At 44.3% G+C, this 21,480-nt stretch overlaps 1 protein-coding gene across 1 annotated transcript in view; it reads right to left on the bottom strand.

Annotated features, from left to right (window-relative positions):
* The window catches only part of LOC128694638 (uncharacterized), an 86,928-nt gene that overhangs the window by 20,224 nt on the left and 45,224 nt on the right, over window positions 1–21,480 (bottom strand). The window contains exon 2 of the mRNA XM_070095891.1: window positions 12,248–12,806. Within this exon, the coding sequence (XP_069951992.1) occupies window positions 12,248–12,300 (53 nt within the window). The 5' untranslated portion in view covers window positions 12,301–12,806. The remainder of the gene's footprint in view (window positions 1–12,247; window positions 12,807–21,480) is intronic.

Below are 21,480 nucleotides of genomic sequence, written 5' to 3'. Positions count from 1 at the left end.
ACTCTACTGAACAAACGTCGTAAAGCTATTGCCTTACCAGGTGAGAAGGTGGGTATAACGAACTTATTGTCCCATCATATCCCCTTGAACCTGGTACTAGACCTATCTATATACCTGCGTACAGAATGCCTCATTCCCAAGTTGCTGTCACAGAAGAACTGATCAATCAGATGCTCGATGATGGAGTTATTGCACCTAGCAATTCACCCTGGAATGCGCCCTTGATCCTAGTACCTAAGAAGGACGATGCTTGGCGCCCAGTGATTGACTTTAGGAAGTTAAATCCAAAAACTATTCCAGATCGCTTCCCACTTCCTGTACTTGGTGATCTTTTACGCAACATCGGAGATAAAGTCTTTTCGAACCTGGACTTGTTACAAGGGTTTTGGCAAGTCCCTCTTCACGAGAAGAGCCAAGAGTTAACCGCGTTCTCCACTCTCTTTGATTTACGATCCCCCCCTTCTCACACTCTGCAATATAGTGTTACCATCCAACAACTATGTTTAACTCCAATCAACATATCTCCACTAACCCTTCACAACATTCCGACTGTGTCCCCTTGTTGTTGTGTCCCGTCTCTGGAACATTCTGTCTCTGTCCACCTTGTCAATTCCTCTCAGTATTTTATATGTCGTTATCATGTCCCCCCCTATCTCTCCTGTCCTCCAGTGTCGTCAGGTCGATTTCCCTTAACCTCTCCTCGTAGGACATACCCCTTAGCTCTGGGACTAGTCTTGTGTGTGAGTGTGTGTGTGTGTGTGTGTGTGTGTGTGTGTGTGTGTGTGTGTGTGTGTGTGTGTGTGTGTGTGTGTGTACTCACCTAGTTGAGGTTGCGGGGCTCGAGTCCGAGCTCCTGGCCCCGCCTCTTCACTGATCGCTACTAGGTCACTCTCCCTGAGTGTACAGTTTATCCATCATCCCACGGAGTGGATCAGTGGTGTTATCCATCATTGTGCCACCTGCAGTGCAGCGGTGTCAGGTTGTGACTGTCTGTGGTTCGAAACTTGACTCAACATGTGATGTACATCGGTGTGATCCTTCCCTGTGAACGTCAGAAAACGTACCCGGGAAGGGACAAACGTCAGTGAATGAATCCGGGTAAAGACGAACGTCAGGGAACGTATCCGGGTAGGAAGGAACATCAGGTAACGTATCCGGGCAGGGACGAACGTCAGGGAACGTATCCGGGTAGGGAGGAACATTAGGGAACGTATCCGGATAGCAACATCAAGGAACGTATCCGGGTAGGAATATCAAGGGACGTATCCAAGTAAGAAGGGAAAGTCAGGGAATGTATCCGGGTAAAGCTGAACGACAGGGAATGTATCCGGGTAAAGATGAACGTCAGGAAACGTATCCAGGGGGGAAGGAACATCAAGGGACGTATCCGAGTAGGAGGGAATGTCTTCGGGTAGGAGGGAACGCCTTCGGGTAGGAGGGAACGTCTTCGGGTAGGAGGGAACGTCTTCGGGTAGGAGGGAACGTCTTTGGGTAGGAGGGAACGTAAGGGAACGTATGTGAGGAGCGTCGTTGACAGGGACTTAGGAAGCTGAGAAGTGATGTGTGTCCCGCACTGAATATTTTAAAGTTGCTTTTATACGTTGCTTGGAAAGCAGCGGACACTGCCTCACTTATGTGTCCTTGTGGACACTGCCTCACTTATGTGTCCTTGTGGACACTGCCTCACTTATGTGTCCTTGTGGACACTGCCTCACTTATGTGTCCTTGTGGACACTGCCTCACTTATGTGTCCTTGTGGACACTGCCTCACTTATGTGTCCTTGTGGACACTGCCTCACTTATGTGTCCTTGTGGACACTGCCTCACTTATGTGTCCTTGTGGACACTGCCTCACTTATGTGTCCTTGTGGACACTGCCTCACTTATGTGTCCTTGTGGACACTGCCTCACTTATGTGTCCAGGTGGACACTGCCTCACTTATGTGTCCTTGTGGGCACTGCCTCACTTATGTGTACTTGTGGACACTGCCTCACTTATGTGTCCTTGTGGACACTGCCTCACTTATGTGTCCTTGTGGACACTGCCTCACTTATGTGTCCTTGTGGACACTGCCTCACTTATGTGTCCTTGTGGACACTGCCTCACTTATGTGTCCTTGTGGACACTGCCTCACTTATGTGTCCTTGTGGACACTGCCTCACTTATGTGTCCTTGTGGACACTGCCTCACTTATGTGCCCTTGTGAACACTGCCTCACTTATGTGTCCTTGTGGGACTTGTGGACTGCCTCACTTATGTGCCTCACTTATGTGTCCTTGTGCCTCACTTATGTTTCCTTGTGGACACTGCCTCACTTATGTGTCCTTGTGGACACTGCCTCACTTATGTGTCCTTGTGGACACTGCCTCACTTATGTGTCCTTGTGGACACTGCCTCACTTATGTGTCCTTGTGGACACTGCCTCACTTATGTGTCCTTGTGGACACTGCCTCAGTTATGTGTCCTTGTGGACACTGCCTCACTTATGTGTCCTTGTGGACACTGCCTCACTTATGTGTCCTTGTGGACACTGCCTCACTTATGTGTCCTTGTGGACACTGCCTCACTTATGTGTCCTTGTGGACACTGCCTCACTTATGTGTCCTTGTGGACACTGCCTCACTTATGTGTCCTTGTGGACACTGCCTCACTTATGTGTCCTTGTGGACACTGCCTCACTTATGTGTCCTTGTGGACACTGCCTCACTTATGTGTCCTTGTGGACACTGCCTCACTTATGGTGTCCTTGTGGACACTGCCTCACTTATGTGTCCTTGTGGACACTGCCTCACTTATGTGTCCTTGTGGACACTGCCTCACTTATGTGTCCTTGTGGACACTGCCTCACTTATGTGTCCTTGTGGACACTGCCTCACTTATGTGTCCTTGTGGACACTGCCTCACTTATGTGTCCTTGTGGACACTGCCTCACTTATGTGTCCTTGTGGACACTGCCTCACTTATGTGTCCTTGTGGACACTGCCTCACTTATGTGTCCTTGTGGACACTGCCTCACTTATGTGTCCTTGTGGACACTGCCTCACTTATGTGTCCTTGTGGACACTGCCTCACTTATGTGCCCTTATGGACACTGCCTCACTTATGTGTCCTTGTGGACACTCAAACTTAATGTGTCCTTGTGGACACTGCCTCACTTATGTGTCCTTGTGGACACTGTCTCACTTATGTGTCCTTGTGGACACTGCCTCACTTATGTGTCCTTGTAGACACTGCCTCACTCACGTGTCCTTGTAGACACTGCCTCACTCACGTGTCCTTGTAGACACTGCCTTGTGGACACTGCCTCACTTATGTGTCCTTGTGGCCTCACTCACACTGCCTCACTCACGTGTCCTTGTGCCTCACTCACGTGTCCTTGTAGACACTGCCTCACTCACTGTCCTTGTAGACACTGCCTCATGTGTCCTTGTGGACACTGCCTCACTCACTCACGTGTCCTTGTAAACACTGCCTCACTCACGTGTCCTTGTAGACACTGCCTCACTCACGTGTCCTTGTAGACACTGCCTCACTCACGTGTCCTTGTAGACACTGCCTCACTCACGTGTCCTTGTAAACACTGCCTCACTCACGTGTCCTTGTAGACACTGCCTCACTCACGTGTCCTTGTAGACACTGCCTCACTCACGTGTCCTTCTAGACACTGAGCAACAGACTGTTATCCTGTATATAACGGGGAAGGTTTATAGTGATGGGGTTACAATGGGCAATACTTTGCCACCCATTATAGCCAATATTTTCCTTACTCATTATGAGGTCGACTGGTTGACTAAGTTTCCGGCTGAATTTAAACCAATGTTATTTTAACGTTGTATTGACGATAACTTTTTAATATTTAAATCACATGACCAAGTACCATTGTTCTTACAAAATCTAAATTTAAGGCACTCAAATATTGAAGTTTTATCTGAAGTATAGACAAACTGAACATTGTCATTGCTGGACACGCTTGTCAGCCACACTGGTAACTTTTAACACTTCAGTGTGTCGTAAACCAACATTTACTTACTTAGCTAATAAATTTCCCCTCCAATCTGTTGCTAGTCTTGCAACATTGCATAGCTCCTGACGACGAACGAGGCGAAAGATCTAGAGCTAAAGAGTCCATCTCCCTGTGGTTTGTTCTGCATTATATATATATATATATATATATATATATATATATATATATATATATATATATATATATATATATATATATATAATTCCCTTCATGTGTTCCTATGCAGTATAAACGGAATTTTATTTCGCCATCAACTTCAGAGGATTTCATATATGTGTGCACAGTATTTAAGTCGTCATTCTGAATTTGAATTTACGCGACAAAAGTTTCCCGTGACTGGTAAACTCCTGCACCGGTTTATTAGATTCTCCAGAACCAAAAATTACTGTTAACACAGCGGTTCTTTATCTCAAAATAACTTTAATGAATAAACAAATCTTTTCTTTAAAAAAAATCACAAACTAACAACGCAGTTCCAAGAATTTCATCCCCAGGCGAGACTTAGTTATATTAAAGCTTAAATACACTATACACCGTCTGTTTAAGTTCATGAATGTTGTATCTGTTGGATAACAGTCCTCTGTAATCCAACAGATAATTGTCAAAGCTGTAATGCAATGTATATTGTTAAATCTGTGCGTCAGTTGAACATCTGTATCCTTGAACACTTGCGCAGATCAATGTGAAACAAATAAGCAATTACGTAGACCTCGATTTAGTGACACATGTCAACATTGTGAAGCCGTAGACCACAATGTAGACATAAAATTATTTATTGTGTTGTCAAGTGAGTCTAACACCACTGAGATGGCAACAGTAGTCTAACACCATTGGGATGGCAACAGTAGTCTAACACCACTGAGATGGCAACAGTAGTCTAACACCACTGAGATGGCAACAGTAGTCTAACACCACTGAGATGGCAACAGTAGTCTAACACTACTGAGCTGGCAACAGTACTCTAACACCACTGAGATGGCAACAGTAGTCTAACACCACTGAGATGGCAACAGTAGTCTAACACTACTGAGCTGGCAACAGTAGTCTAACACCACTGAGATGGCAACAGTAGTCTAACACCACTGAGATTGCAACAGTAGTCTAACACTACTGAGGTGGCAACAGTAGTCTAACACCACTGAGATGGCAACAGTAGTCTAACACCACTGAGATGGCAACAGTAGTCTAACACCACTGAGATGGCAACAGTAGTCTAACACCACTGAGATGGCAACAGTAGTCTAACACCACTGAGATGGCAACAGTAGTCTAACACCACTGAGATGGCAACAGTAGTCTAACACCACTGAGATGGCAACAGTAGTCTAACACCACTGAGATGGCAACAGTAGTCTAACACTACTGAGCTGGCAACAGTACTCTAACACCACTGAGATGGCAACAGTAGTCTAACACCACTGAGATGGCAACAGTAGTCTAACAATACTGAGCTGGCAACAGTAGTCTAACACCACTGAGATGGCAACAGTAGTCTAACACCACTGAGATGGCAACAGTAGTCTAACACTACTGAGGTGGCAACAGTAGTCTAACACCACTGAGATGGCAACAGTAGTCTAACACCACTGAGATGGCAACAGGAGTCTAACACCACTGAGATGGCAACAGTAGTCTAACACTACTGAGCTGGCAACAGTAGTCTAACACCACTGAGATGGCAAGAGTAGTCTAACACTACTGAGATGGCAACAGCAGTCTAACACCACTGAGATGGCAATAGTAGTCTATAAATTAGACACATGTGCAACTCTTGGGTATCTTTATTGAGGAAACGTTTCGCCACACAGTGGCTTCATCAGTCCATACATAGGAGAAACTTGAAGAACAGGAGGAGAATGAGGTAATCAGTCCCTCAACCTTGAGTCGATGTGTTCAGTCCATCAATCTTGAGTAGAATACGGCAGATGAGCGGAGAAGCAGCTTATAAACCGTATGGCAGGAGAGGTGTAGCAGTCATAGGTAGTGTCACATTTGTTCAATGTGGAAGTAGGTTTCTCCTATGTATGGACTGATGAAGCCACTGTGTGGCGAAACGTTTCCTCAATAAAGATACCCAAGAGTTGCACATGTGTCTAATTTATTCACATGTCGGTTCTCTGAACCATTCATCTACAAATAGTAGTCTAACACCATTGGGATGGCAACAGTAGTCTAACACCACTGAGATGGCAAAAGTAGTCTAACACCACTGAGATGGCAAAAGTAGTCTAACACCACTGAGATGGCAACAGTAGTCTAACACCACTGAGCTGGCAACAGTAGTCTAACACCACTGAGATGGCAACAGTAGTCTAACACCACTGAGATGGCAACAGTAGTCTAACACTACTGAGCTGGCAACAGTAGTCTAACACCACTGAGATGGCAACAGTAGTCTAACACTACTGAGATGGCAACAGGAGTCTAACACCACTGAGATGGCAAAAGTAGTCTAACACCACTGAGATGGCAATAGTAGTCTAACACCACTGAGCTGGCAACAGAAGTCTAACACCACTGAGCTGGCAACAGTAGTCTAACACTACTGAGATGGCAACAGTAGTCTAACACCACTGAGATGGCAATAGTAGTCTAACACCATTGGGATGGCAACAGTAGTCTAACACCACTGAGATGGCAAAAGTAGTCTAACACCACTGAGATGGCAATAGTAGTCTAACACCACTGAGCTGGCAACAGAAGTCTAACACCACTGAGCTGGCAACAGTAGTCTAACACTGCTGAGATGGCAACAGTAGTTTAACACCACTGAGATGGTAACAGTAGTCTAACACCACTGAGATGGTAACAGTAGTCTAACACCACTGAGATGGTAACAGTAGTCTAATACCACTGACAGGGTAACAGTAGTCTAACACCACTGAGATGGTAAGAGTAGTCTAACACTACTGAGACGGCAACAGTAGTCTAAAACCACTGAGATGGTAACAGTAGTCTAACACCACTGAGATGGCAACAGTAGTCTAACACCACAGAGATGGTAACAGTAGTCTAACACCACTGAGATGGTAACAGTAGTCTAACACCACTGAGATGGTAAGAGTAGTCTAACACTACTGAGATGGCAACAGGAGTCTAACACCACTGAAATGGCAACAGAAGTCTAACACCACTGGGATGGCAACAGTAGTCTAACACCACTGAGATGGCAACAGTAGTCTAACACCACTGAGATGGCAACAGTAGTCTAACACCACTGAGATAGCAACAGTAGTCTAACACCACTGAGCTGGCAACAGTAGTCTAACACCACTGAGATGACAACAGTAGTCTAACACCACTGAGCTGCCAACAGTAGTCTAACACCACTGAGATGGCAACAGTAGTCTAACACAACTGAGCTGGCAACAGTAGTCTAACACCACTGAGATGGCAACAAGAGTCTAACGCCACAGAGCTGGCAACAGTAGTCTAACACCACTGAGATGGCAACAGTAGTCTAACACCACTGAGATGGCAACAGTAGTCTAACACCACTGAGATGGCAACAGTAGTCTAACACCACTCAGCTGGCAACAGTAGTCTAACACCACTCAGCTGGCAACAGTAGTCTAACACCACTGAAATGACAACAGTAGTCTAACACCACTGAGCTGGCAACAGTAGTCTAACACCACTCAGCTGGCAACAGTAGTGTAACACCACTCAGCTGGCAACAGTAGTCTAACACCACTCAGCTGGCAACAGTAGTGTAACACCACTCAGCTGGCAACAGTAGTGTAACACCACTCAGCTGGCAACAGTAGTCTAACACCACTCAGCTGGCAACAGTAGTCTAACACCACTCAGCTGGTAACAGTATTCTAACACCACTCAGCTGGTAACAGTATTCTAACACCACTCAGCTGGCAACAGTAGTCTAACACCACTCAGCTGGCAACAGTAGTCTAACACCACTCAGCTGGCAACAGTAGTGTAACACCACTCAGCTGGCAACAGTAGTGTAACACCACTCAGCTGGCAACAGTAGTCTAACACCACTCAGCTGGCAACAGTAGTGTAACACCACTCAGCTGGCAACAGTAGTCTAACACCACTCAGCTGGCAACAGTAGTCTAACACCACTCAGCTGGCAACAGTAGTCTAACACCACTCAGCTGGCAACAGTAGTCTAACACCACTCAGCTGGCAACAGTAGTCTAACACCACTCAGCTGGCAACAGTAGTCTAACACCACTCAGCTGGCAACAGTAGTCTAACACCACTCAGCTGGCAACAGTAGTCTAACACACACACACACACACACACACACACACACACACACACACACACACACACACACACACACACACACACACACACACCCACACACACACAGTGAAGCAACCAGTGAAGAGGCGGGGCCAGGAGCTTGGACTCGACCCCTGCAACCTCAACTAGGTGAGTATACACACACACACACACACACACACACACACACACACACACACACACACACACACACACACACACACACACACACACACACACACACATTCAAGACACTGTACACCGTGTATGTCAGGCCCATACTGGAGTATGCAGCACCTGTTTGGAACCCGCACTTGATAAAGCAGGTCAAGAAACTAGAGAAAGTACAAAGGTTTGCAACAAGGTTAGTTCCAGAGCTAAGGGGAATGTCCTATGAAGAAAGATTAAGGGAAATCGGCCTGACGACACTGGAGGACAGGAGGGTCAGGGGAGACATGATAACGACATATAAAATACTGCGTGGAATAGACAAGGTGGACAAGGACAGGATGTTCCAGGGAGGGGACACAGAAACAAGAGGCCACAATTGGAAGTTGAAGACACAAATGAGTCAGAGAGATAGTAGGAAGTATTTCTTCAGTCATAGAGTTGTAAGGCAGTGGAATAGCCTAGAAAATGACGTAGTGGAGGCAGGAACCATACACAGTTTTAAGACGAGGTTTGATAAAGCTCATGGAGCGGGGAGAGAGAGGGCCTAGTAGCAACCGGTGAAGAGGCGGGGCCAGGAGCTAGGACTCGACCCCTGCAACCACAAATAGGTGAGTACAAATAGGTGAGTACACACACACACACACACACAAGTGTTGGACACAGTACATACAACCGAGGAACAAGTGAACAGGCTGCTTAGCGATTTAGATACCTCAAAGGCGATGGGGCCCGATAACATCTCTCCATGGGTCCTGAGAGTGGGAGCAAAGGCGCTGTGTGTACCATTAACAACAATCTTCAACACATCTATCGAGAAAGGGCGACTACCTGAGGTATGGAAAACAGCAAATGTAGTCCCACTTTTTAAAAAAGGAGACAGACACGAAGCACTAAACTACAGACCAGTGTCACTGACATGTACAGTATGCAAAGTCATGGCAACGATTATCAGGAGTAGAGTGATGGAGCACTTAGAAAGGAATGAGCTTAACGACAGCCGGCATGGTTTCAGGAACGGGAAATCCTGCGTCACAAAGCTATTAGAGTTCTATGACAGGGTGACAGAAGTAAAACAAGAGAGAGAGAGGGGTGGGTAGATTGTATTCTCTTAGACTGTAAGAAGGTGTTAGAGACAGTTTTTACACAAGAGATTAGTGCAAAAGCTGGAGGACCAGGCAGGGATAATAGGGAAGGCAATACAATGGATCAGGGAATACCTGTCAGGAAGACAACAGCGGGCCATGGTACGTGGAGAGGCGTCAGAGTGGCACCTGTGACGAGCGGGGTTCCACAGGGGTCAGTCCTAGTATTTGTGAATGACAGGGCAGAAGGAATAGACTCGAAGTGTAGCTGTTTGCAGATGATGTGAAGCTGAAGAGAAGAATTCAATCGGACGGGGACCAGGCAGAACTACAAAGGGATCTGGACAGGCTGCAGGACTGGTCCAGCAACTGGCTCCAGGAGTTCAGTCCCACCAAGTGCAAAGTCATGAAGATTGGGGAAGAGCAAAGAAGACAGCAGACGGAATACAGTCTAGGGGGCCAGAGACTACAAACCTCACTCAAGGAAAAGGATCTTGGGGTGAGTATAACACCAGGCACATCTCCTGAGGCTCACATCAACCAAATAATTGCAGCAGCTTACCGGCGCCTAGCAAACTTAAGAACATCATTCCGACATCTTAATAAGGATTCGTTCAGGACCCTGTACACTGTGTATGTTAGGCCCAAATTGGAATATACAGCACCAGTTTGGAACCCACACCTAGCCAAGCATGTAAGGAAACTAAAGAAAGTGCAAAGGTTTGCAACTAGACTCATCCCAGAGCTAAGGGGTATGTCCTACGAGGAGAGGTTAAGAGAAATCGACCTGACACCACTGGAGGACAGGAGAGATAGGGGGGGGGCTATGATAACATCATACAAAATACTGAGAGGATCGACAAGGTGGACAGAGACAGGATGTTCCAGAGATGGGACACAGCAACAAGTTGGAAGTCGAAGACTCAGATGAATCACAGGGATGTTAGAAAGTATTTCTTCAGTCAGACAGTTGTCGGGAAGTGGAATATAGTCTGGGAAACGATGTAGTGGAGGCAGGATCCATACATAGCTTTAAGAAGAGGTATGATAAACTTCAAGGAGCGGAAAGAGTGACCTAGTAGCGGCCAGCGAAGAGGCGGGGCCAGGAGCTGTGAATCGACCCCTGTAACCACAATTAGGTGAGTACACACACACACTCGCGCGCGCGCACAGGAGAGTGGTGGAACACCTGGAACAACAAGAGTATAAACGCCAACCAGCACGGATTTATGGAAGGCAAATCCTGTGTCACAAACCTACTGGAGTTTTATGATAAAGTAACAGAAGACACGAGAGAGAAGGGTGGGTTGATTGCATCTTCTTGGACTGCAAGAAGGCCTTCCACACAGTTCCTCATAGGAGATTGGTGCAGAAGCTAGAGGTTCAGGCGCGTATAACAGGAAGGGTACTGCAATGGATCAGAGAATACCTGACAGGGAGGCAACAACGAGTCATGATACGGGATGAGGTATCACAGTGGGCACCTGTGACGAGCGGGGTCCCACAGGGGTCGGTCCTAGGACCAGTGCTATTTCTGGTATATGTGAACATGATGGTAGGGTTATACTCAGAAGTGTCTCTGTTCGCAGATGATGTGAAGTTAATGAGAAGAATTAAATCAGATGAGGATCAGGTAGGACTTCAAAGAGACCTGGACAGGCTGGACACCTGGTCAAGCAATTGGCTTCTCGAATTTAACCCCACCAAATGCAAAATCATGAAGATCGGGGAAGGGAAAAGAAGACCGCAGACGGAGTATAGGCTAGGTGGCCAAAGACTGCAAACCTCGCTCAAGGAGAAAGATCTTGGGGTGAGTATAACACCGAGCACGTCTCCGGAAGCACACATCAACCAGATAACTGCTGCAGCATATGGGCGCCTGGCAAACCTGAGAACAGCGTTCCGATACCTTAGTAAGGAATCGTTCAAGACACTGTACACCGTGTACGTCAGGCTCATATTTGAGTATGCAGCACCTGTTTGGAACGCACACTTGATCAAGCACGTCAAGAAATTAGAGAAAGTGCAAAGGTTTGCAACAAGGTTAGTTCCAGAGGTAAGGGGAATGCCCTACGAAGAAAGGTTAAGGGAAATCGGCCTGACGACACTGGATAACAGGAGGGTTAGGGGAGACATGATAACAACATACAAAATACTGCGTGGAATAGACAAGGTGGACAGAGACAGGATGTTCCAGAGAGGGGACACAGAAACAAGGAGTCACAATTGGAAGTTGAAGACTCAGATGAGTCAAAGGGATGTTAGGAAGTATTTCTTCAGTCACAGAGTAGTCAGGAAGTGGAATAGCCTAGCAAGTGAGGTAGTGGAGGCAGGAACCATACATAGCTTTAAGATGAGGTATGATAAAGCTCATGGAGCAGGGAGAGAGAGGACCTAGCAGCACTCAGTGAAGAGGCGGGGCCAGGAGCTGAGTCTCGAACCCTGCAACCACAATTAGGTGAGTACGTACACGCACACGTACACACACATACACACGTACACACACACACACACACACACACACACACACACACACACACACACACACACACACACACACACACACACACACACACACACACATACACACACACACATACACGCACGCACGCACGCACGCAAGCACGCACGCACGCGCGAAGGTCATTTCATAAATTATGACAACTAATTTTTGGGAAAAAAAAGGAGACAAGATATGTGAATCAAGAGAGAGATTACCTGGCCTGAGCACACAGCTGAAGTGTGGTGGCGTCTAATCCAAACTCCATCATGGGTTAATGGTGATGGTGATAGCAGTGGTGATAGTGGTCTCTCTCTCTCGTCTCACTGTGTCACTGCACCTTCATTATACGGTGATAATAGTTTTGAAGGCGGTGGTTACAGTAGTATTGCAATGGTTAGTTTATCGTCTCACTATATCTTTCAACACGCCTCCATCATGAGACGATTATTGTAGTGGTAGTGGACTGGTTGTTTGTCTCTCACTGTATCTCACGCTACACTCACACCGTCACTAATAATACAGTTGTATTCATGATAGGTATTGTGTAAAGGATGGTTCATGAACTAAGTCACCATTAAACTGTGGGGGGCTGACCCACATTGTAACGCCACCTGTTATTTCTTCACATATAAGAGAGGAAAGCAAATGACTGTCTGACCGGGGAACTGGTGGAATGTTATGCTGCTCACACTACCTAGTAGTTCATTCCTTGTACTTCCACTCAATGCTCATACTGCTTCGTAGTTCATTTCTTGTACTTCGACTCTCTTGCATCTGCAGAGAGAGAAAGTAGAATGTGAGAATCCTGCATATACATTCTGGTTGGCGAATGTTCATGTGTGTACTATTTACAATACATTGTTAATACACATCTTTGCATTATTTATATTAATGTACATCTGTCTAGTCTTCATATTTTGTGAATTGTAAATTAAATTCGAAAGATAAAGTACAACCATTTACGATCAACAATAAAAATTGTTGAATGGAATGTTATAATGTAAGACACTGAATAAAAATATGCTGTTTTTACTAAAGCAAAAACATTAACTAAAAAACAGGTAAACAAAAAAAAAGTCAGATGAAATAACCAATGGTATGTATGTATGTATATATATATATATATATATATATATATATATATATATATATATATATATATATATATATATATATATATATATATATATATATATTCTTGTTTTTTATTTGGACATGATAGTTGTACAAAGAAATATAGTGCTTGGGTGTACATGCCAGAAGCACCTTGTATACAGAACATTATGGGCAGCTTAAAATTAACTTAAGATTAACTAAGCAATGATATTTTCAGTGGTAAATATTATAGTAAACAAATTACAACTTGAAGTACAAATGAGTATTTCAAATAAGAAGCATTAATGTTGTACAAATTTGTAGCATAACAATGTATAATATAATCGAATCAGATCGAGTAAAATCAATGATCTGTAGTGCAGAAACAGGTCATATGGTCATTCATTCATTATAGATTTGCCGGTACTTCCGTCCCGGGTCTTCTCTAGATGGTGACCCGGCGGTGGCCCCCGGGGCGGGGGTGTCGTTCGTCTTCTTCATTCTTCTATCTTCTCTCTTGGGTCCTCCGGTTGGAGGGTAACTTCTTCTATCTTGCATTGACTCCCCCAGTGGGGAGTGTCTTAAGGTCATATGGTCATTAGATGAGTTACTGTACAGTCAAGAGAATGGAGTATTATATTAGTTAATGTGGTTAAAAAAACATAGTTTGATAGGGTAACGGGTTATACATTTATGAGATTCAGTTATTCAGTATTTATTTAGTTGTTCGTGAGTAAGTGGTTTTTAAGAAGAGTCTTGAATTGATAAACAGACAGTATATATGCATATATGCAGTATATATGCTTAACAATTCGCAAACAGGCGAAAATATTTACAAACATTGTTTCTGAGCCCACAGCAGGACTCTAACCTGAGGTCTAGTTTCAGGGAAAAGTACGGTGGACTCCGATACAGAGTTTGCAGGTTCGTGTCCTGCTGTGGACGTAGAGACAATGTTTGTTTGTATATATATGTATATATATATATATATATATATGTATATATATATATATATATATATATATATATATATATATATATATATATATATATATATATATATATATATATATATATATATATATATATATATATACAAAACAATCGCAGACAGGTGATCTTAACAATGCAAGACAAGCCAAAGGGTGTGAAAATCTTCAGCTCAAGTACTGCACACTTCTCAGGATGGCATTACAATTAAGAATAGCCTAGTCATTAAGAGAAAGGAAGCCTGAATAAGAAAAATTCAAAGGCATATTTACTGACACAGAGTATTTCCTGAATGTTCTGGAAGGTTCGGCGACGCCGGTTGAAAAATGAGGGTCTTTTTTTTCCCTCTATTTCATTAGTTAGAAGGGTGTAAATGAAGGTATGTAATAATGATCCACCAGCACCAAGTGCAAAGTCATGAAGATCGGGGAATGGCAAAGAAGACAGCATACAGAGTACGGTCTAGGGAGGCCAAAGACTACAAACATCACTCAAGAAAAAGGATCTTGGAGTGTGCATAATACCGAGCACATCTCCCGAGGCACACATCAACCAAATAACTGTTGCAGCACATGGGCGACAAACGAACCTAAAAATAGCATTCCGACACCTCAGTAAGGAGTCATTCTAGACACTGTACACCGTGTACGTCAGGCAAATATTGGAATATGCAGCTCCAGTTTGGAATCCTCACCTGGCAAAGCACGTAAGGAAACTAGAGAAAGTGCAAAGTTTTGCAACGAGACTAGTCCCGGAGCTAAGGGACATGTCCTACGAGGAGAGGTTAAGAGAATTCGACCTGATGACACTGGAGGATAGGAGAGACAGGGGGACATGATAACGACGTATAAAATATTGAGAGGAATCGACAAGGTGGACAGAGACAGGATGTTCCAGAGATTGGGACACACCAACAGGGGTCACAATTGGAAGTTGAAGACTCAGATGAGTCACAGGAATGTTAGGAAGTATTTCTTCAGCCACAGAGTTGTAAGGAAGTGAAATAGTCTGGAAAGTGAGGTAGTGAAGGCAGTTATCATACACAGCTTTAAAAAGAGGTATGATAATGTTCAATGGCGATATGTGAAGAGGCGGGGCCAGGAGCTGTGAATCGACCCCTGCAACCACAATTAGGTGAGTACACGCACAGATACACACACAGACACACACAGACACAAACACACACACACACACACACACACACACACACACACACACACACACACACACACACACACACACACACACACACACACACATACAGGGAGAAAGGCCTTGGGGTGACCATAACACCGAGCACATCACCGGAGGCACACATCAACCAAATAACTGCTGCAGCATACGGGCGCCTGGCAAACCTGAGAATAGCCTTCCGATACCTTAATAAGGAATCGTTCAAGACACTGTACACTGTGTATGTTAGGTCCATACTGGAGTATGCAGCACCAGTCTGGAACCCACACCTGGTCAAGCACGTCAAGAAGTTAGAGAAAGTACAAAGGTTTGCAACAAGGCTAGTCCCAGAGCTCAGGGGAATGTCGTACGAGGAAAGGTTGAGGGAAATCGGACTGACGACACTGGAGGACAGAAGGGTCAGGGGAGACATGATAACGACATACAAGATACTGCGGGGAATAGACAAGGTGGACAGAGATAGGATGTTCCAGAGAGGGGACACAGAGACAAGTGGTCACAACTGGAAGCTGAAGACTCAGACGAGTCACAGGGACGTTAGGAAGTATTTCTTCAGTCATAGAGTTGTCAGCAAGTGGAATAGCCTAGCAAGTGAAGTAGTGGAGGCAGGAACCATACATAGTTTTAAGAAGAGGTATGATGCAGCTCAGGAAGCAGAGAGAGAGAGGACCCAGTAGCGATCAGTGAAGAGGCGGGGCCAGGAGCTGAGTCTCGACCCTTGCAACCACAATTAGGTGAGTACAATTAGGTGAGTACACACACACACACACACACACACACACACACACACACACACACACACACACACACACACACACACACACACGCACGCACGCACGCACGCACGCACACACACACACACTATGGATCAGGGAATACTTGTCAGGAAGACAGCAGCGAGTCATGGTACGTGGCGAGGTGTCAGAGTGGGCACCTGTGACCAGCGGGGTCCCACAGTGGTCAGTCCTAGGACCAGTGCTGTTTCTGGTATTTGTGAACGACATGACGGAAGGAATAGACTCGGAAGTGTCCCTGTTTGCAGATGACGTGAAGTTGATGAGAAGAATTCACTCGATCGAAGACCAGGCAGAACTACAAAGGAATCTGGACAGGCTGCAGACATAGTCCAGCAATTGGCTCCTGGAGTTCAATCCCACCAAGTGCAAAGTCATGAAGATTGGGGAAGGGCAAAGAATACCGCAGACGGAGTACAGTCTAGGGGGCCAGAGACTACAAACCTCATTCAAGGAAAAAGATCTTGGGGTGAGTATAACACCAGGCACATCTCCTGAAGCGCACATCAACCAAATAACTGCTGCAGCATATGGGCGCCTAGCAAACCTCAGAACAGCATTCCGACATCTTAATAAGGAGTCATTCAGGACCCTGTACACCGTGTACGTTAGGCCCATATTGGAGTATGCGGCACCAGTTTGGAACCCACACCTAGCCAAGCACGTAAAGAAACTAGAGAAAGTGCAAAGGTTTGCAACAAGACTAGTCCCAGAGCTAAGAGGTATGTCCTACGAGGAGAGGTTAAGGGAAATCAACCTGACGACACTGGAGAACAGGAGAGATAGGGGGGACATGATAACGACATACAAAATACTGAGAGGAATTGACAAGGTGGACAAAGACAGGATGTTCCAGAGATTGGACACAGTAACAAGGGGACACAGTTGGAAGTTGAAGACACAGATGAATCACAGGGATGTTAGGAAGTATTTCTTCAGCCACAGAGTAGTCAGTAAGTGGAATAGTTTGGGAAGCGATGTAGTGGAGGCAGAATCCATACATAGCTTTAAGCAGAGGTACGATAAAGCTCACGGCTCAGGGAGAGTGACCTAATAGCGATCAGTGAAGAGGCGGGGCCAGGAGCTCGGACTCGACCCCCGCAACCTCAACTAGGTGAGTACACTCACACACACACACACACACACACGCACGCACGCACACACATATATACACACGCACACAACATAAAATTAAGCAAACACTGGCATCGGCCAGGGCGTGTGTTTACACTGCGAGGAAGGAACACAAGGAGCCAGGGAGATACCACACCATGCTTTCTTATCTCTCTCCACAGTGGCAGGTGTAGAGAAGTGGTCTTCTACTGCGTATGGTGTCCCACTGTGTACGGTGTTCCACTGTGTACAATGCCCCACTGCATACGGTGTTTCATTGTGTCAAGTGTTGTTCCAGTGTGTCAGGTGGTGTCCTACAGTGTACAGTGTTCCACTGTGTCCAGTATTGTTCCACTGCAGCAGGTGTAGAGTTATGTTCTCACTTACTAAACAATTGCAATATATCTCAAAAATACTAATAAAAGGCCTCATGTTATGGTGCCCCATGGCCTGGAGGCTAAAGCTCTCTCTTCACACGGCGAGTGTATGGGTTCGATTCCCAGCGAGGGTAGAAACATTGGGCGTGTTTCTTAACACCGGTTGTCTATGTTCACCCATCAGTAAAATGGGGTACCTGGGTGTTAGTCGACTGGTGTGGGTCGCATCCTGGGACAAAACTGACTTAATTGCCCGAAATACTCTACATAACAAGCGGCTTTCTATACAGTAATATGTCACTGATGTAAGATAGGCTTGTGTACATTGCACATGTACTTGCAGAAATAAAGATATTATAATTATTATTATTATTATTAATATTATTATTATTATTATTATTATTATTAAAATAAAAAGAAGAATTAAACGAACAAAGTGGTGGTTTTTATTGTTTATGTGTTAGCAATGAAGGTTGTAGAGTGTAGGAAATAAATGCTTGTATGAGAAGGCCGTAGCTGCGACGGGGAAAGAAGAACAGGTAATTACTGAACTAAGTATAGATAATGGTGTAGCCCAGGGGAGAGTTGCTGGGAGGAAAGTTAGAGAGTGGTTGCTGGGGAGGTTGCCGGGGAAGTAGCCAGAGTTTAAGTCGGATTAGCCGAGGAAGGAGGGGGTTGCTGGAGGTGTTGCAGCTGGGGTGTATGGCTGGGGTGGCTGGTAGTGTTGTGGAGGGGAGGGGATGTTGGTGGTGTTGAATGTACTCAGTGTGCGAGACCTGCATAGACATCACAACTGGTCAATCATGTACACAAGCTCGAGAAAGTGAAGAGTTTTTCAAGCAAGCAATTTCCGGAGTGAAGCTGAGGGTAATGCAGTGTAAGGAAAGACTAATGGAGGTGAATATAATGTATTTTAAGAAAGAATGAAAAAGGAAAAACTGTAGAAACTACCTCCCAGAATTAATTTATGTTGTGTAGAGTTACCTGGAAGACCAGGCTTAATTAATGTTGTGTAGAGTAATCTGGAAGACCAGGCTTAACTTATATTATGTAGAGTAACCTGGAAGACCAGGCTTAATTAATGTTGTGTAGAGTAACCTGGAAGACCAGGCTTAATTTATATTATGTAGAGTAACCTGGAAGACCAGGCTTAATTAATGTTGTGTAGAGTAACCTGGAAGACCAGGCTTAATTAATGTTGTGTAGAGTATCCTGGAAGACCAGGCTCAATTAATGTTGTGTAGAGTAACCTGGAAGACCAGGCTCAATTAATGTTGTGTAGAGTAACCTGGAAGACCAGGCTCAATTAATGTTGTGTAGAGTAACCTGGAAGACCAGGCTCAATTAATGTTGTGTAGAGTAACCTGGAAGACCAGGCTCAATTAATGTTGTGTAGAGTAACCTGGAAGACCAGGCTCAATTAATGTTGTGTAGAGTAACCTGGAAGACCAGGCTCAATTAATGTTGTGTAGAGTAACCTGGAAGACCAGGCTCAATTAATGTTGTGTAGAGTAACCTGGAAGACCAGGCTTAATTAATGTTGTGTAGAGTATCCTGGAAGACCAGGCTTAATTAATGTTGTGTAGAGTAACCTGGAAGACCAGGCTTAATTTATATTATGTAGAGTAACCTGGAAGACCAGGCTTAATTAATGTTGTGTAGAGTAACCTGGAAGACCAGGCTTAATTAATGTTGTGTAGAGTAACCTGGAAGACCAGGCTTAATTTATATTATGTAGAGTAACCTGGAAGACCAGGCTTAATTAATGTTATGTAGAGTAACCTGGAAGACCAGGCTTAATTAATGTTGTGTAGAGTAACCTGAAAGACCAGGCTTAATTAATGTTGTGTAGAGTAACCTGGAAGATCAGGCTTAATTAATGTTGTGTAGAGTAACCTGGAAGACCAGGCTTAATTAATGTTGTGTAGAGTAACCTGGAAAACCAGGCTTAATTTATATTATGTAGAGTAACCTGGAAGACCAGGCTTAATTAATGTTATGTAGAGTAACCTGGAAGATCAGGCTTAATTAATGTTGTGTAGAGTAACCTGGAAAACCAGGCTTAATTTATATTATGTAGAGTAACCTGGAAGATCAGGCTTAATTAATGTTATGTAGAGTAACCTGGAAGATCAGGCTTAATTAATGTTGTGTAGAGTAACCTGGAAGACCAGGCTTAATTAATGTTGTGTAGAGTAACCTGGAAGATCAGGCTTAATTAATGTTGTGTAGAGTAACCTGGAAGACCAGGCTTAATTAATGTTGTGTAGAGTAACCTGGAAGATCAGGCTTAATTAATGTTGTGTAGAGTAACCTGGAAGACCAGGCTTAATTAATGTTGTGTAGAGTAACCTGGAAGATCAGGCTTAATTAATGTTGTGTAGAGTAACCTGGAAGACCAGGCTTAATTAATGTTGTGTAGAGTAACCTGGAAGATCAGGCTTAATTAATGTTGTGTAGAGTAACCTGGAAGATCAGGCTTAATTAATGTTGTGTAGAGTAACCTGGAAGATCAGGCTTAATTAATGTTGTGTAGAGTAACCTGGAAGACCAGGCTTAATTAATGTTGTGTAGAGTAACCTGGAAGACCAGGCTTAATTAATGTTGTGTAGAGTAACCTGGAAGATCAGGCTTAATTAATGTTGTGTAGAGTAACCTGGAAGATCAGGCTTAATTAATGTTATGTAGAGTAACCTGGAAGACCAGGCTTAATTAATGTTGTGTAGAGTAACCTGGAAGACCAGGCTTAATTAATGTTGTGTAGAGTAACCTGGAAGATCAGGCTTAATTAATGTTGTGTAGAGTAACCTGGAAGATCAGGCTTAATTAATGTTATGTAGAGTAACCTGGAAGATCAGGCTTAATTAATGTTATGTAGAGTAACCTGGAAGACCAGGCTTAATTAATGTTGTGTAGAGTAACCTGGAAGATCAGGCTTAATTAATGTTGTGTAGAGTAACCTGGAAGATCAGGCTTAATTAATGTTGTGTAGAGTAACCTGGAAGATCAGGCTTAATTAATGTTGTGTAGAGTAACCTGGAAGATCAGGCTTAATTAATGTTATGTAGAGTAACCTGGAAGACCAGGCTTAATTAATGTTGTGTAGAGTAACCTGGAAGATCAGGCTTAATTAATGTTATGTAGAGTAACCTGGAAGACCAGGCTTAATTAATGTTGTGTAGAGTAACCTGGAAGACCAGGCTTAATTAATGTTGTGTAGAGTAACCTGGAAGATCAGGCTTAATTAATGTTGTGTAGAGTAACCTGGAAGATCAGGCTTAATTAATGTTGTGTAGAGTAACCTGGAAGATCAGGCTTAATTAATGTTATGTAGAGTAACCTGGAAGACCAGGCTTAATTAATGTTGTGTAGAGTAACCTGGAAGATCAGGCTTAATTAATGTTATGTAGAGTAACCTGGAAGACCAGGCTTAATTAATGTTGTGTAGAGTAACCTGGAAGACCAGGCTTAATTAATGTTGTGTAGAGTAACCTGGAAGATCAGGCTTAATTAATGTTGTGTAGAGTAACCTGGAAGACTACTGTGGTCAGTTTTAGCTCTATTACATCAATGCCTTTATTGATAAATGTCAATGAGACATGAGACAGAAAACAATGTAGCAAGTGTGCTTCCAACTGGAGGTTTCTTTTAAAAACAAAACGTCGAGAAAATAAAGTGAAAAGTTTAAGAAATAGAAATCTGTTTTAGGTTAATTTTTTTTTTTTTTTTGACAATTCAATGTTTATCTGGAGTTTATCTGGAGAGAGTTCCGGGGGTCAACGCCCCCGCGGCCCGGTCTGTGACCAGGCCTCCTTAGGTCAGTGTCCCAGGATGCGACCCACACCAGTCGACTAACACCCAGGTACCCATTTTACTGATGGGGAA

The sequence above is a fragment of the Cherax quadricarinatus genome, chromosome 51, assembly GCF_038502225.1.
Source record: "Cherax quadricarinatus isolate ZL_2023a chromosome 51, ASM3850222v1, whole genome shotgun sequence".
In the NCBI taxonomy this organism is placed as follows: domain Eukaryota; kingdom Metazoa; phylum Arthropoda; class Malacostraca; order Decapoda; family Parastacidae; genus Cherax; species Cherax quadricarinatus.
The sequence above is the reverse complement of the archived record's forward strand: the minus strand, read 5'-3'. Positions and strand labels throughout refer to the sequence as shown.